Here is a 14803-nt window from a genome sequence, read left to right as displayed (position 1 = left end):
TTGGCTGTTTCATGCGTTGGTATGTGGTCCCGATCAGCAGGTATACCATCCTTTGTATAAGTGGGAGGGAGGTTGATGAGCACTGTAGAATTGTAACCTCTTATGCGGAGGCCAGATGCTCTTTCACTTGTAAGGACCATATTTTCTCCCATCATAGTAGTGAGTTTCAGTTTGACTGGGTAAGTCTCCACCTGTAGTTCATTAATCACATCTTGCTCAATGAATGTTGTGTCACTCTGAGTATCTAACAAGGCGTACACAAGTTTCTCTGTGGATGGATTCTTGTCATACGACACCCATACTGGCACAATCATGGAAGTGCTACCTGGCTGAACTTCACTAGTCACGTTGAATGACAAGGCAGTTGTCATTTCAGTTTCTTGGTTTTCTGCAGGATTCTCTATTAATAAAGGTCTTTGCGGGTTTGCTTCCTTACGATATTTGTCATCATGGAGACAGGTAGGATGTCTCCTTTTGCACAACTCACATGTGTGACGGTAGCGACATTCTTTTACACCATGGCCAGGTCTAAGGCATCCATAACACAATTTGTTGTCCTTCACATAAGCTCTTTTATCTTCAAGAGACCCTTTAAGAAAGTCCCTGCACCTATAGAGTTGGTGATTGTCTTGGCATAACATGCAAGGGGTCCTTGACTTTCCTTTGGTTGTCCTATGATGACCCTCCATTGTAGCCTGTGTATTAAAGACACTGACCCTGTCTCCTTTTGTTGATTTTGTGTTCCTTTTGTCATGTGACTCAGATGAATGAAGAGCGAATGAGGAGGTAACTGGATTATATGCGATTGCTGCTTCCAATGACATGAATTTGGTGAACTCTTGAAAGCTGGGGAAATCTTTACCCTCTGTGAGAGATAGAGTGACCTGACGGTTCCATCGAGAAGCAAGCCATTCGGGTAGTTTCAACATCAACTTTTGGTTCTCTTCACAGTCATTTAAGATATCCAGACCTTTTACATGAGGTATGGCTTGTAGACAAGCATTTAGGAAATCTGAAAAGTTTCTCAATCCTTCAGCATCTTTGTGATGTATCTTTGGCCATTTGGCCAGTTTCTCTCTGAATGCTCTTTGAATGACAAACGGCTGGCCATATCTCTGATTGAGCTTGTTCCACGCATCTCCGTATGCTTCATCATCATTGCGATAAAACGCACCTTCAACACACTTACGAGCTGAACCACTAACATATCTCTTGAGGTAATGCAGTTTATCAGCTGCAGAAACGCTCCTTTTATCTATAAGAGACATGAAGGAGGACTTCCATTCTATGAAGTCAGTAGGATTTCCATTAAACACTGTAGGCTCTGGTGTAGGAAGTCTGTTAATGGCTATACTATCTTGAACTGCCTTTGCTAGGCAAGATACATCAGCAGACGGCAATGCTGAGACTGTATTGGGTTGATGTGTAGAGAGAGGAAGAGCAACATTTTCTTGGAAACTAGGTTCTGGAAGTCCAGATTGTCTATCTGTCTCCTGTTTTAATTCCCTGTTATAGACTTCAAACCTGGCATGAGCCGTTTTCAAGTCTCTTTCAGCTTGCAGGCGTTCTAATTCAGAATTCTGTGTTTCTAATTCCTTTCTGTGTAGTTCCTCTAAGGTTCTTATTTTTTCCTTTTGTTTCCTTTCCTCCAATAGAGCCTTGTACTCAGCTTCTTTGGCTGCTAATTCAGCAGCGGCATCTGCTCGTTTGGCTGCTATGCAAGATGACGAGGTGTGCCGACTAACGTTCGACTCTGAGGCTGTAGAACCAAAGATGGAACGAGCATAGTCCGGAACGAGTAATTCTCGCAGATGCTGTTTTTCGTATTTTGCATCGAATTCACCATTGATGCCAGTTAGCCTTTCATATAATATTTTAAGGAGATCGCTAGTTACAGTGTCACAAGCATCAACTTTACGTCTCAGCTCGGTATCAGGGGTGGTATGTGCTCTCAATTCATCATAAGCTTTTATAATATCATTTCTCTTTTGCTCAATGTCGTCTGCAAGTGATGCAAGGTGACTTTCTGATATGTCAGATTTTAGATCTTGTCTAGCTTTACGAACATGGACTTTCCACCTTTCATAGAGGCTGATAAGTCCCTTTTCCCGTTTGCTCTGTTCATCACTTTGATAAGCTAGCATTTTTGCTGTGGGCACTCGTGGACGAACTGAACGTCTAAGTAGCTCTGATGCATCCTGTATATCATTTTGCATCTCAGCAAGGATTTCTTTATTTTCGGTAGTTTTCTTCAGCTCCTGACTTGATGTTGCACATTCTGTACCTTCTCTACCAAGTACATCTATAGAATCCTGAATTTCATTCTGAAGAACTACAACTTGATCCTCCTTGTTCTCCATATTTTCTTTTGTCTCTTTATGACTAAATTAATTCGCATTACTCCTTAGTATCAACTCACTGCAGCCCGTGTACAGTCAAACCTTTTTAAATCCGTGAGGTGTGCAGCGCAGTCGGTCCTATGGAGAGGTGAAGCTCTTACTGTAACATTCCCATTTGGTACACGAGGTGAGCCATTGACTGATGGTTTATCCCTTTTTATTGTAGTACAATGTGGATTAACAAACCACCGTAAGAGCTGTATAAAACAAAAGAAAACTACAATAAATGTCAAAGTTTCACCAAAGCATGTTTCCTCTAGCGCAAATCATTTGGAGTAGTTAAACATGTCCGTTATCAGTGCTATTCCTTAGCTAATAGCTAGCTCGTTGCTATGACGATTAAAACTCACTATTACTCCTTTGCACAAAGTAATTAATTTAACAAGCAAATCTAACACGAACTTAACCAATTTCTTACCTTGTGCCTCTACAAATGGGAGCGCAAACCTTAATATATTTTACACAATTGCTAATAACGCTTACTCTGTCACTCTGCAGTTCGCTCCGATCACCTGTCTCGACAAGGAGCCTCGCGCTCCGTCGCGAACACTCGTCACCAAACCCAAATTAAAAGTCTCATCACACAAGGGATAACTTCACACAACAAAATAACATTAACAAAATTAAACATTTGTCTTTTAACGTGTGGGACCAAAATAAATCTCCTCTAGGGGGTTAGTTACAGAGATTATGGTGTGGGGTTGTTTTTCAGGAGCTGGGCTTGGCCCATTAGTTCCAGTGACAGGAACTCTGAATGCTTTAGCATACCAAGACATTTTGGATGATTCCATGCTCCCAACTTTGTGGGAACAGTTTAGAGCTGGCCCCTTCCTCTTCCAACATGACTGTGCATCAGTGCACGAAGCAAGGTCCATAAAGACATGGATGGCCAAGTCTGGTGCAGATGAACTTGACTGGCCTGCACAAAGCCCTGACCTGAACCTGATAAAATACCTTTGCGATGAATTAGAGCAGAGACTTAGAGCCATGAATTAGAGCCAGGCCTTCTCGTCCAACATCAGTATGTGGCCTGACAAATGCATTTCTGGAAGAATGGTCAAAAATCCCCATAAACACACTCCTAAAACTTGTGGACAGCCTTCAATCAATCAATCAATCAAATTTTATTTATATAGCGCTTTTTACAACAGTTGTTGTCACAAAGCAGCTTTACAAGCGCCGAGTCCTAGCCCCCAGTGAGCAATCCAAGGGCGACAGTGGCAAGGAAAAACTCCCTAGTTTTTTTGCATGAAGAAGAAACCTTGAGAGGAACCAAGACTCGGGGGGAGCCCATCCTCCTCTGGCCGACACCGGTCACCATGACAACAACAACAATTTAGACAAAGAAATAAAGAAAAGGAAAAGGTGTAACAATGTCCATCATGGTGTAGGCTCATCCGGTCAGGCAGTAGGTGGCTGGCACAGGATGGATCGCTTGTCTTTCCTCATCTCATTTTTGCTCGAGCAGGCGGGCAGCCATGTGGAAAAAATAAAACAGGGAAAATTAGCTCTGTACGGAGACATATAAAGGACAGATGAGATTATGAACATTTCTGGAGTGTGGCAACAACTCCGGCATTAAGTTAAATTATTACAGCCTAGCTAAAAAAGGCAGAACCAGAAGGTAACATAGGCTTGGGGGCATTCTGAGACAATGGCATCCATCCACTGCACTGTCAACAAACTTGAGTGACCACGAGCAGTGACAGGATGACAGCACCAGCGCCCCAGTCTACCATAAAACCCTTCATCTATGAACCCCTGGATCTGTACCTTTATCTAAGCGGGGATATTAATTATAAAACGCTAAACCAAATAGGTGGGTTTTCAACCTAGACTTAAAGATTGTGACTGTGTCAGAGTCCCAGATGCATTTTGGAAGGTTGTTCCAAAGCTGGGGGGCCTTACAAGAAAAGGCTCTTCCCCCTGCTGTTACCTTATTAATTTGTGGAACTAATAAAAGACCAGCACCCTGTGATCTTAATGGACGTGGGGGTTCATAGTAGGAAGGTATTCAGGAGCAAGCCCATGCAGTGCTCTATAAGTTAATAATTGAATTTTAAAATCAATATGGAATTTAACTGGGAGCCAATGCAGGGCTGATAGGACTGGTCTAATATGCTGAGATTTTCTAGTTCTGGTTAGAACTCTGGCTGCGGCATTTTGAACTATTTGAAGTTTATTTAGATTCCTATTTGAACAACCTGACAGTAGTGAGTTACAGTAGTCTAATCTAGAGCTAATAAAGGCGTGCACCAATTTTTCTGCATCATCCTGTGATAATGCATTTCTTAACTTGGCAATGTTGCAGAGATGTAGAAAAGCTATCCTAGTAGTATTATCAATCAAATGAGTCGAGTATGACGCCTAGGTTTTTGGCTACTGTGCCAGGTGTATCATATCATATCATATCAAATTTTATTTATATATGTCACGTAGGGCAACGCCCCCTCTCGTAGCTGCCACTCTGGGTTCCCTTATGTCCGTGTTCCCTGCCTGTTCATCCCACCCAGCTCGTTTGTCTTCGTGATTCCTCGTTTGTTACCACGCCCCTGTATTATCGTTCACACCTGTCCCTCGTTTTCTGTCCCATGTATATAAACCCCTGAGTCTCCCTTGTCCTTTGTCTGGTGTTTTGATATTTTGGATGTTGGACCGTTTGATTGTATACCTGGCCGTCGTGTGTTTTTGTTTTTTGATTCATAGTCTGTTCTCGTGTTCCCCTGTCTTGGTTATGCCCGTGTTCGCCTGCTATTCGGACTGCCCTCCCGTTATGGACCCTGCCTGGCTTTCTGATGACGAGTATGGTATTCCCTTTAATAAATCTCGCTCCTCTCAGCGATTGTGTCCGTCTCCTCTCTCCGTGGCGCAAGCCACGTTACAATATAGCGCTTTTTATATCAGCTGTTGTCACAAAGTAGCTTTCCAAGTGTCTGAGTCCAAGCCGGTCACCATGACAACAATTAAAAAAGAGAGAAACAAAGAAAAGATGTGAGGGATAAATAAAGTCCATCTTGGTGTGTATTTATAAACATGAGTTCTTTATGTAATTCCTATTCAGTCCCAAACGTCTTGATGGTTGGTAATGTTATACATGAGTCCTTTATGTAATTCCTGTTCAGTCCTAAATGTCTTGACAGTTGGTAATGTTAGTCATAGCAGAGGAGAATTCAGGGCAGTGAGAGGGCCCTCTAGTGGGTTTATCCGGTAACACTTTACAATATGGTTCCTTAATTAATGTTTAAATACTTATTAACTAAGCAATAGGTAATGGAGAATTATCGTCATAGTTTTACCTGAATTACTCTTCACTATAATAAACTACTATGTTAGGTCACATGTAAGTAATTAATAAGTAGTCTTCATCAATTTTCGTAACTACTTACTTTCGGTTCCTTAATTAACGTATTAGCTAAGCAACAAGTAATAGAGAATTATCATCATAGTTTTCATTAATTACTCTTCACTTCACTGTTAGTTCACATATAAGTAATGAATATGTTGTCTTTATCTATTTTTGTAACTACTCACTTAATCAGTCCTTCATTAATGCTTATGTACTTGTCACTCCAGCGTGTCTTTGTGTGCATGTGCGCTGGTTTGGGTATTATTGTTGAGATATGTAAGTGTGTGTCCTGTACATGTCCTTCATCAGTTGTTGTTCGACCTTTGTCATGAGTGTTGTGTTGTTCATTTTCATCACTGCTTTAAACGCTGCTCCCATCTCGGTATCCTGCCTGCTCGCAACGTCACAGTAAGTAACTTCAGAATAAGTAATCACGTATTTACTTAACAGTGGTGAGTATCCTGAAACGTTTTTAGCGCTAAGTAACCTCGTATGAAACGTACGAGGTTACGAAGTACTTAGCGCTAAGAACGTTTCGGGAAACCCACCCCAGTACGGTTTCCTTAACACTAAGTACTCCTCATTGTAATGACCTGTAATTACAATGAGGAAGTGTTATAGTGTGCAGTGTATAATAGTAAAGTGTAGCCTGTATGTAAGGATGCGTTTAAAGCAGTGACGAAAACTAACAACACAACACTCATGACAATGTCAACAATAATACATAACGTGTGCAACGAGACTAGAGATAGGTGAGAGAACTTACAAAGGCGATTGTCTAGACATCGCTAAACATTCAAACAGGGGCGTACCCAAACCAGCGCACATGCACACAAAGACTACTTATTAATGAAGGACTGATTAAGTGAGTAGTTACAAAAATAGATGAAGACAACTTATTAATTACTTATATGTGAACTAACAGTGAAGTGAAAAGTAATTAATGAAAAATATGATGATAATTCTCTATTACTTGTTGCTTAGCTAATACATTAATTAAGGAACCGAAAGTAAGTAGTTACGAAAATTGATGAAGACTACTTATTAATTACTTACATGTGACATAACTTAGTAGTTTATTATAGTGAAGAGTAATTAAGGTAAAACTATGACGACAATTCTCCATTATCTATTGCTTAGTTAATAGGTACTTAAACATTAATTAAGGAACCGTATTGTAAAGTGTTACCGTTTATCCTTCATCCACACTGGTTAGTCATGGCAATGGGTTCACCCTCTATCATATCCGCTTAGGCAGGAGGTGGCTGGTCCAGGATGGATCTCTGGAAAGGCTCGTCTCTCCTCATCTCAGTGTTCCTCGAGAAGGCAGACAGCCATGTGGACAGCCATTACCTCAGGTGTAGTGGGGTAGTCTGCGAGATTAGGCATTAGATCTGGAATTTTCTGTCTTGAGGCCTTAGGGCCTCCCCAGAAGAGTTGAAGCTGTTCTAGCTGCAAAGGGTGGACCAACGTCATACTGCACCCTATGGATTAGTAATGGGATGTCACTTAAGCTCATATGTGAGTCAAGGAAGGTGAGCGAATATTTTCGGGAATATAGTGTATCTATAAATTAAGTAAATGAATATAGCAAGTGTGAAAGATTTATGTAGTCTACATGTCAACCTCCCAATGTTCAGAAGATCAAATATTTGATCTGAGCTGATCTGATTAACTAGATGCCTGAAAAATGAATGATCGACCATTACACAATAATGCATCTCTTCAGCAAGGTGTCAGTTATGGAATTGCAAAATATCACCTCAGTTGGAATGAGCTTTTTTAAAAATGATTGACTACATGATGTCCACAACCAGTTAATTCTTCCATTCTGTACTGATGTCCTCAATCGTGCAGACTGAGACCAGTTTTATTTGCAGTTCTTCAAGGTTGAGGGAGGAAACGAATCATGAATCCGATTTCATTTAAGTATCTTTTTAATTTCTAATATGTGCATACTTTCACAGGCAAATTCTGACAAAAAAAAAACAATCTAATGCCAATCTTCCATTTGCTTCTCTCACAGTGAGACACTCTCTACGTTACTTCTACACTGGAGTAACACCAGGTATAAACTTCCCAGAGTTCACTGTGGTGGGTCTGCTGGATGGAGATCAGTTTGTATATTATGACAGTAACATCAAAAGGATGATCTCCAAGACAGAGTGGATAAAGGAACATAAGGATGAAGATTACTGGATCAGTGAAACTGTGATTAGTCAGAAAAATGAAGAGATCTTCAACATCAGTGTGGTTAATGTAATGGAGCGATTTAATCAGATTAAAGGTGAGGATGAACCCACTCTCAACATCACTGATGCAGCTCAAATACACCAAACAACAACAACAATAATAGTTATTACTATTTATTATTATTATTATTATTATTATTATTATTATTATTATTATTATTATTATTATTACTGGACAATGACAAAAAGATAAATCATGATAGAATTAGCATGAGAAAGTTAATTGGCAAATATATTCAAAATTTAAAGATCAGTGCCCTGTTTAATAACCCATGATGAAACTGCAAAATGAGCAAATAACCCTAATGTCAGTATGATACCACACTTACTGTTCTGTTACTACATATTGGTAACACTGAGGAGAATAACACACCTACATCATGTGTGTGAGGACTGTATGTAGGTCCTGCATGAGTAAAGATGGCTGAACCACACCTACCGAGTGGGAGGACATGACGTTATTGAGTCTCCACTCAGATTTCTATCAGGCGGTGACAGAAAAGTGGTAGAAAGTGATTTTATCTACATTAAACCATCAGCGTTCTCAGGCACAGTACCAAGACTCTAAAAGATCTGAATGAACCACATGTCCCTATGCAGGCACCCTCACCAGATGTTAAACTATTTTGTTTTATTTTATATTTAATTATATTGAACAATTTTTATTTCTTAGTAGGCCTACTATTATTTCATTAATAAACATCATGATATCACTTTATCTTTTGCTTGTGAAGATCTTTAAGATTTCTGACTTCAGATTCTTGTTCCCTATATGCCCCCTGACCTCTACCTGCCCCTCCCCACTATCTGCCCTTTGTACTCTACCACCCGTCTATTCGTGTGGACGGGGAAAACGCATGTTTAGGAAAATGCTGACGTCACATAGTGAGTCTGCGCATGTATTTTTTTTGTTTACATTCGCTCAGCTTGTTCAGCATAGACAGCTCCGTGATTGTTTTTGTTGTCTCTGCAATTAGCGGATTATTAACATGTTTACAGTTTAATTTAATGTTACTTTCCCATTACATAACACAGCGGAGGCGCCTAAATGCGCTGCGTTCAGTTTTTTCGAATCCTCCTACCCGAAGGTACAAACCTTGAAATGAAATGAAATGTGCCATATTTTGTCAATTGTGATTTTTACACCCCAATCGAAATTTGTCCTCCACTTTTAACCCATCTGTGCAGTCAGAACACACACACACACACACACACACACACACACACTAGTGATTACTAGAGGGCTGTGGATCACATGTGCCCAGAGCGGTGGGCAGCCCTAGCCCGGCGCCCGGGGAGCAGTTGGGGTTAGGTGCCTTGCTCAAGGGCACCTCAGTCATGGCCTTAGGCCTGGGAATCGAACCCACGACCCTCCGGTCACAAGACTAGTTCCCTAACTGCCAGGCCATGACTGCCCCTAACCTTATCGTGTACGGCGATGCTGGAGAAAACAAATAAATAAAGATAAAGATAAAGTATCACTTTTCGTTTTCGTTTTAGACATTCTTCACGGGTGCACTGGAGTTGTTCAGCAATACATTAGTCTTCTTCAAGTGTTTTGATGTCATTCTGTGGGAAGCACGATCATGTTAATTGCAGCGTTTCTGAGTGGTGTGCGTGTTGTGATACCGTGTGGACGTAGATATTTTTTGAAAACGCTGATGGTGTGGACGGAGATACTTTTGAAAACGAAGACAAAAACCTCCGTTTTTAAAAATCTCCGGCGTCGTGTGGACGTAGATATTTTTGAAAACGCTGATCGTGTGGACGGAGATATTTTTTACAACGGAGACAAAAACCTCCGTTTTTAAAAATCTCCGGCGTCGTGTGGACAGGGCCTTATGACTATACTAATTGAACTCTCCAGTTTTAAATGTCCTCATATCCTTTCATACTGCGGGGGACTCTAACCCTCATGAGAGTCCCACACATTGATTTGTTTTATTGATATGATGACCATTGTGTATTTATCAGTTTATTTTGTTCCATCATATTAAAAATTATCCAGTTCTCGTGTGTGTGCATGTATGTGTTTTTGTGTGTATTTGTGTGTGCGTGTGTGTGGTTTGCTCTGCAGGGGTTCACACAGTACAGCTGATGTACGGTTGTGAACTGGATGATGATGGAACCAAGAGAGGACACATGCAGTACGGTTATGATGGAGAAGACTTCATCAGTCTGGATATGAACACCCACACCTGGACTGCACCTAATGATAAAGCTGTTATTACCAAACACAAGTGGGATTCTAGTAACTGGACTGACCAGTCTATTGCTTACCTGGAGAACAACTGTACTGAGTGGTTACAGACATATGTGGGTTATGGCAGAGACACTCTGGAGAGGAGAGGTAGATTATTACTTGTTCACATTAGAAGAATGAAAAGAGACCAAACCACAAGCATAAAATATGCAGAAAATGCTTTTTGCTTTGTTTTTGATAAACAACCTTTCATAGTAGCTGTTGTGTATCTCCAAGTCTCTGTGTGTTTGCATTGAATTCTGGGCTTCAAACTGCTGCATGCCGGCACGTTCAGTGTCCTGTCTGTAAAATGTGACATATTTCATCATGTGCTGTCAGAACATTATGAATTTCACAATGTGAATGTGCCAGAGTGGGATTTTGGAATAATCCACTAATTAATTTCTAATTGTGTCTGAGCTGCTGGGTAGTCTTATTTAAGATTATAAATAGGTAGGGTATGGCTGCCTGGGTGTGCTGCCTACTTTGTCACTCCCTTTCCGTGATATATAACCATGTCGTATAACATGGTTGGGCCTGGTGTTGTTCTTGGTGGACTGTATACTGTTCAATACCTCCCAGGTATCAGCCTTTCTGGTGTCCAACGGCCAGTGAGTAGCATAGGCTGAGCACTAACATTCTCCACTGTTTTGTTGTATGGTGGGCATGTCATCTAATGACACTGCATCAGGAAACACTGCATCAGTATATACCAGTGTGGTGGGCTGTTGCTGTTTGCATCTTTGATTCGGTCTTCCAGGTAAGGTAGGCTTGTTTAGATACAAGGCCTTTATTTTATTCAGTGTACATGTGAGGAACAAGTTTCCCCTCTTGACTTGTTGGTATTTCCCTCCATTCCTGTTGGGTATTATTGTTGTGTGTTTTGTGAGCAAGGCAGGAGCTGCAGGCAGGACAGAGCCAAATGTTCCCCAGTGGTGGAATCTTTTGCACTGGTTTGGTAGCCTAGAGTAATCTGGGTGTGAGAGATGTGTGGTGTGGTCACGGTGGGTGTATAATGCAGGAGACATTTAGATCCCCTAGCTTTCTATTGGTAAGCCGCAGCCCTGTTCCTTCCTGGAGTTTTTAATAGCTAATTGTTGTGAGTCAGTGAATATCAGTGTTTTATATTGTTAACAGACCCGTTGACAGGCCTTGCTGGGGCACGGGACAAGAAAGTTTCATGTGCCCCCCCACCCCCCTTTCCTCTGTAGCAGACAATATAGTATATAATATAGCCACACATCAAAGCTGTTTCTGACAGCTTACTGGTTTACACTTGACACGTCGCGGCGCGAGGGTCCTCGCGGCGAGAATGATGTAATCGCAATGGCACCACCCGTGTCTCACGCGCTGTCGATTCGCGAGGTCGTGCACCTCTCGAATTTTGGTACTTAGCACGCGCCGTGCTTCAGCGCAATGAACAAAGTCATGTGTGCAGGGTTCAAACACCTTTACAAGGTGGCATTCAAGCACTTGTACGTCACTTTAAAGGTCCATTTCAATATTTTCCAGCACGTTAAACTTAATTAAGTTAAATATTATTACATATACTCGAAATGATTCGAAATAATTAGCTTTTTATCACATTATTTAATGGTTGTTTATTTTCAAAACACCCAATCTTAACGTCTTCACGTTCTCTCATGTTTCGTCCTGGAATTACAAGAGGCTCGTATTTGTTAACGTAATACAAGAGAACTGTTCAATCAGACAGATATTTGTTGTGAAACGAAGTAGTTACAATTTCAAGCATTTTCAAGTACTTTAGCCTAAATTCCAGCACTTTTCAAACCTGGAACACAATGCAACATTAAAATTCTAGGTAAATGTTTTTCCTTTCTTTTCTGCGCTCCAGATTTATATTTTCTTTAACTATCCACCACTGTATTTCCCGCTATTGGGCGGGTACCAGCCGGCTACAGTCGGTGCTGGATCAAACCATTTTTCAGTGGGAGGCGGGGCTGTATGCACTTAATGGAAAATATGCTGATAGGTAAAAAAAAACATATATATTTTAGCCATTGAGCTTATTTTGAGTACAGAATTTTATATTAATGAAAGATTTCAAGATTATTTAAAATTATAGACTTTAAATAAAAATAAATTGCTGGGCTCTTTGATGGGCCCCCCTGGCCCTGGGGCCCGGGACAACAGACCCGGTTGTCCCCCCTTGTCGACGGGGCTGATTGTTAATAATTATATTACTGGAACTACATCTCTGGTCCAAGTGGTGTTGAACCTTTCTTTAGTTTTCCTCTGGTTTGATTTCTTGTTTTGCGGCCTCTTTGGCCTGTGCCATTGCCTGGAGGAGAAATTCCCCTAGGTAGCATGGTCTTGCACTCTTTTTTTCAGCCACCCCACCACACAATGAATATACCTACCTCAGCTCTCTCTCTCTCTCTCTCTCTCTCTCTCTCTCTCTCTCTCTCTCCAGTCCATCCTGAGGTGTTTCTGTTCCAGAAGGACTCCTCTGTGGTGTGTCATGCTACAGGTTTCTTCCCTAGAGTAGTGGACTTCTCCTGGAAGATGAATGGAGAGGACCTGTACAGTCATTGGAGCACAGAGATGTTACCCAACCAGGATGGAACCTTCCAAAAGAGAAGTTTTCAACAAGTCTCAGGTTCATGGCTGAAAAAGACTGAGTTCACCTGTGTAGTTAATGGAATCTTGAAGAAGTCATTCATAGAAGTGGTTGATGTCAGTGTTCTGAGCCCAGGTAAGAAAAACAAAAGCTGTTAACCATCACTCAATCATTGTTTTTGACCGTGCAGTTAATGGAGGATTAATGATGGAGATGTTGTTGCAGCTGGAATTTTCCTGATCATTGGTGGTGCAGGAGTGCTGGTTTTCCTTTTCTTCTGTGCTGTTGAATTTTTCAGTCTGGACGTCTGGTGAGTGAAACACTGGTATCATCAGCACCACCTAGGTATGAATACACATCTGTGTGGGTTGTAAAATTAAAATTTTGCCAACCTAAATGACAAATACAACAAACTAACAAACACCAACCTAGCCATGACAGACGTTTGTTCTGTACCATTTTTTTTGTCCATACGTCGGGAAAACTGTAACGTGGGGTAGAGGTAGAGGCTGGATGCATGTGCGGAAGCAGAAGTGGTTTAACAACTGAATAAGTAAAAAGATGAAAAACTCAAGCAAATGAAACAAAGACAGACAGATATAATAGAAAGATATAATAGACAAGAACCAAAGAACACTAACTAGAAGTACAAAAACATTAAACATGACAAATATCTACTTCGACTGTAGCACAAGAGGCATAAACACGATATATGGATACATACAATAACTGACAAAACAAATGACCAAAAAGAGGAATTGGATACACAGCCTAAACGAGGAACTGAACATGACACAGCTGGAAACAATGACAAGTGGGCGAAGTTGCAAATGACAGGATCATGGCAGGAGAACACATGGACAAACCAAAATATGAACACATGGACAAAGCAAAACAAAGACATGACAGGGAGACAGAGGAGGCGCTAAAGGAAACCAAAGACAAGATTGTCAGGAGGGGTATAGCTAATCATGGCAAAAGTCTTTTAGTCTGGTTTTGTTAGTTAGTCATGCACATAATGTTGTCAGTTCTAACTTGACATCTAACTCCACCTCCCTTTGTCTCTAAGTCTCTGTCTACAGACACTCAGAGGATTCTGTCAAGTCTCCTCCTCTACAATGAATGATTAATCCAGGTTTGTTCCTGTCCTGGTATTGTATGAACGAGGTTAACTGTTTTAAATCATTCGTATATGAGTGACTGTCATCTTCATGTTTCTCTGTATAGTAAGGAAGCAGATAGAAGAACAATGATGAAGAAACCAGCTACATAACTCTGCACACAGGGTCCTTTGTTCAGTTGTGTTATATAAATGTTCCAGTTATAATTTACATTTATGGCATTTGGCAGACGCCCATATCCAGAGCGACTTACATTTTTATCTCATTTTTTTTTTTATACAAGTGAGGGTTAAGGGCCTTGTTCAGGGGCACATCAGTCATGGCCTCAGGTCTGGGGATCGAACCCACGACCCTCCGGTCACAAGACCTGTTCCCTAACCACCAGGCCATGACTGCCTAATAATAGTATTTTTCATTGTCATTTATATTACGGACCTGCGTGGTTTGTGTTGTTGTTTTAGTTGTTTTCGTCGGCTTCGCTCTCTGTCGTCTTCGGGATTCCGCCACCCCTTCTCATCCCTAACTACTTCACCACACCTTGCCTCCGGATTCCCCATCGAGTGGTGGACTGGATGTGACATGTACCCCAACGTCAGATAAAGACAGCAGAAGGAGAAGGAGAGACAGAAGGAGACGAGGGAGATATGAGAGAGAGAGAGAGAGAGAGCGAGAGAGAGAGAGAGCGATAGAGCTATTGTGTGATTTTGTGTAAATTCAATTCTATAAGTTCAATTGGGTTCGTATGTACAGATTTGATGTGGTGTTCTGATAAAGATTCTGGTTTGCCCCATTTTAAATTGGTTGCTTGAATAATTGTACATAGTTGTGTATATAGCTCATATATTGTAATTAATTGTAAATT

The 14803-nt window shown here is 41.0% G+C and overlaps 2 protein-coding genes across 2 annotated transcripts in view; both read left to right on the top strand.

Moving 5' to 3' along the window:
- The window catches only part of LOC143509961 (patr class I histocompatibility antigen, A-2 alpha chain-like), a 65621-nt gene extending 51431 nt beyond the window's left edge, over positions 1 to 14190 (top strand). The window contains exons 7-8 of the mRNA XM_076998889.1: positions 13890 to 13955; positions 14048 to 14190. Of these exons, the coding sequence (XP_076855004.1) occupies positions 13890 to 13950 (61 nt within the window). The 3' untranslated portion in view covers positions 13951 to 13955; positions 14048 to 14190. The remainder of the gene's footprint in view (positions 1 to 13889; positions 13956 to 14047) is intronic.
- On the top strand, positions 7461 to 13036 carry LOC143509855 (class I histocompatibility antigen, F10 alpha chain-like). Its single transcript, XM_076998652.1, has 4 exons — positions 7461 to 7480; positions 7713 to 8032; positions 10075 to 10347; positions 12674 to 13036. The coding sequence occupies exons 1-4, from the start codon at positions 7461 to 7463 to the stop codon at positions 12976 to 12978; spliced, it is 918 nt and encodes a 305-aa protein (XP_076854767.1). The 3' UTR covers positions 12979 to 13036.
- Positions 14191 to 14803: the final 613 nt, after the last annotated feature.

Source organism: Brachyhypopomus gauderio, chromosome 3 (genome assembly GCF_052324685.1).
Source record: "Brachyhypopomus gauderio isolate BG-103 chromosome 3, BGAUD_0.2, whole genome shotgun sequence".
NCBI classification, from domain to species: domain Eukaryota; kingdom Metazoa; phylum Chordata; class Actinopteri; order Gymnotiformes; family Hypopomidae; genus Brachyhypopomus; species Brachyhypopomus gauderio.
Note: the sequence above shows the minus strand (reverse complement) of the source record. Positions and strands in the feature narration are given on the sequence as shown.